The sequence below is a fragment of the Otolemur garnettii genome, unplaced genomic scaffold, assembly GCF_000181295.1.
Source record: "Otolemur garnettii isolate 467f Iridium unplaced genomic scaffold, OtoGar3 scaffold00012, whole genome shotgun sequence".
NCBI classification, from domain to species: domain Eukaryota; kingdom Metazoa; phylum Chordata; class Mammalia; order Primates; family Galagidae; genus Otolemur; species Otolemur garnettii.
In genome coordinates, this window is record NW_003852407.1 from 2,381,955 (window position 1) to 2,384,965 (window position 3,011).

General features: G+C 39.1%; 1 protein-coding gene across 3 annotated transcripts in view; it reads right to left on the reverse strand.

Moving 5' to 3' along the window:
• Positions 1-3,011, reverse strand: part of SMAD4 (SMAD family member 4) — a 100,228-nt gene that overhangs the window by 29,731 nt on the left and 67,486 nt on the right. For all 3 annotated transcript variants that reach the window (XR_002772039.1, XM_023510179.1, XM_003784700.3), the window contains exon 2: positions 259-631. Coding sequence is in view for 2 of the 3 variants with exons in the window: in XM_023510179.1 (XP_023365947.1) it covers positions 259-507 (249 nt within the window). In the remaining variant the exon portion in view is untranslated. The remainder of the gene's footprint in view (positions 1-258; positions 632-3,011) is intronic.

Consider the following 3,011-nt stretch of genomic DNA (forward strand, 5'->3'; position numbering starts at 1 on the left):
CCTGTGGCTCAAAGGAGTAGGGCACCGGCCCCATATGCCAGAGGTGAGGGGTTCAAACCCAGCCCCAGCCAAAAACTGCAAAAAAAGAGAACTATCTTTTGCACATTATTCCACATACTCTCATAGTGCAAGCTGGTACAGGATGCACAGTATGTGAAGAGACAGAGCACACATTAAATTATTCCTTACTTAAGAGGAAACAACTTTTTAAAATCTGTCACCACAGAAGGTACAGAAAAACTCTAATGCAAGACTAACCTGAAGCCTTCCATCCAATGTTCTCTGTATGGTAACACATTTACTAGGATGAGCTCCATTTGTAGTTATAGCTGTTATTAAAGAATCCAATTCATCTTTTTTCTCCTTCAGCTTCTTTACTAAACTCTCAATTGCTCTTTTTGCAAATGTTTCACTCTCTCCACCTTGTCTATGGCACATCAAACTATGCACAATGCTCAGACAGGCATCATTACTTGTTGGTGTATTCGTAATAGACATATTGTCCATTTGTTCAAGTTTTTTTCTTTTAAATCAATCGTCTCCAATTTCCAGAGCAAATTTTATCTTTTGGAGGCAGTAAAACAACAGCTAATGTTGCGATGAAAATTATAAGACATGTATTCAGGATAACCTTTAAGAAAAAAATGAAACAGATATGAGAATACATTTCACAAAGTAGATTCAATCACTTGGAAAAAGACAAAATTACTCCAGTTAAGTCAAAGACTCAATGCACATAATTTAAATTTAATGCTTAAAGTTTAAAAGTATTCAGTTAAAATGCTGCTATTCTGACATTCTGAAAATATTAAAATTAGGTCTTCTCATTATTACAGAAGCGTGCTCAATCAAGTCTAATTGACTATGCTAGCCACCCTAATGCAAAAACGTAACAAGACTTCAAAACTTAAACTTACAGGGATACCCACTTTATAAAATATTCTTGATTAACAACTGAACTTGTAAGTCTATCACTAACATATACCACCATCATCTGGTACAAAATGCTGCATAGCAGTTAACAGCCATCTCTGTTAAGAGAACACTGACATTAATATTAGGTTATTAAGTGTGAAATGTTCAATTTCCTTAAGTACTAAGTTTGCCAATTACTATCTCTGACATTTCACTTTGATACTTCCTGTTTTATTTTTATCATGAAGGCACATCCACAGTCTTACAAATGCATGTTTTATCTTGTGATTATCTTTTAAATTTCTTTTAGAGCAATTTTTATGAAACCATGGTAAGTCAAAAATCTGTGCAATACTGGCTCAGCGCCTATAGCTCAGCAGCTAGGATGCCAGCCACATACAGTGGGGCTGGAGGGTCTGCCAAACAATGACAACTACAACAAAAAAATAGCTGGGTGTTGTGGTGGGAGTCTGTAGTCCCAGTTACTTGGGAGGCTGAGGCAAGAAAATTGCTTAAGTCTAAGAGTTTGAGGTTGCTGTGAACTGTGATACCACAGCACTCTACCAAGAGCTACATAGTGAGACTGTCTCAAAAAAAGGGGGGGGGGGATGAAAACCAGATTGCCTGGGACTTACAGGAGTAATACTAGATGCCAGGATTCAGTGAAAACATAAATTCTGAGAAAAAAATACAAGCTCAGCGCCTGTAGCTCAGCAGCTAGGGCTCCAGCCACATACTCAAACCCAGCCCAGGCCTGCCAAACAATGATGACAACTACAACCAAAAAAATAGCTGGGGGTTGTGGCAGACACCTATAGTTCCAGCTACATGGGAAGCTGAGGTAAGAGAATCGCTTAAGCCCAGGAGTTGGAGGTTGCTGTGAGCTGTGACACCATAGCACTCTACCAAGGGCAACATTGTGAGAATTTGTCTCAAAAAAAAAAAAAAAATCTGTGCTATTTTCAAATATGAGTTCCATCATGGAACCAAAATAGAGTAGACTTCTCAAAACATCAACCGAGTATTTGGGAAGAATGTCGATTATGCACACACAGTAGTACATCAATGGTTTGACAAGTTCTATTCTTGTGATTTTAATCTTGAAAATGAGCCACGTGGGCAACCTGAGACCAAGGTGGATAACAATGAGTTGAAACCTGTAGTGGAAGCAAATTCATCTCAACCTATGCGTAAGTTAGCAGCAAGGTTTGATATTACACATACTATTCCAACAATACTGAACCATCTGAAACAAATGAGCAAGGTAAAGTAGCTGAATAGATGGATTCTGCATGAATTAAATGAACATCAGAAGAGAAATCATCTAGAAGCTTGCCTTTCTTTGCTGTCATGACATAAAAGGGAACCATTTCTATATCCATGATGTGACATGTGATGAAAAATGCATTCTTTCTGACAATTACAAGCATTTGACACAATGACTGGATAAAGATGGAGGACTGAAGCACAGTCCAAAACCAAATATTCACCCAAAAAAGCTAATGGTGTCTGGTGGTCCAGCGCTGGTGTTACCCACTACAGCTTTATGAAACCTGGTCAGTCAATTACAACAGATGTCTACTGCGACCAACTGGACAGATTTATGAGGATGCTTGTGATTGACCAGGCAAGATAAGTCAATAAATATAAGCCAATCCTCTTGCAAGACAATACTCAACCATATTGCACAAACAACGCTGCTCACACTACAGTTAGAGTTGGGAACTCCCTGTCATCCACTATATTCGCCAGATCTTGCATCAAATGACTACCACTTCTTCAGGCTTTGGACCACTTTTTGCAAGGAAAAATATTTGATTCTCAAGCTATGGAAAACACCTTTCACGAGTTCATTGCCACTAGCTCTCCAGGCTTCCTTGCTGTTAGCATACACCAGCTACCATTAAGATGTCAAATGAGTAAAGACAGGTATGGTGGCTCACACTTGTAGTCCTAGCACTCTGGGAGGCTGAGGTAGGTGGATGGTCTGAGTTTAGGAGTCTGAGACCACCCTGAGCAAGAGCAAAAACCTGTCTTTTACTAAAAATAGAAAAACTAACCAGGTGTTAAGGCCTGTGTCCCAGCTATTTAGGAGG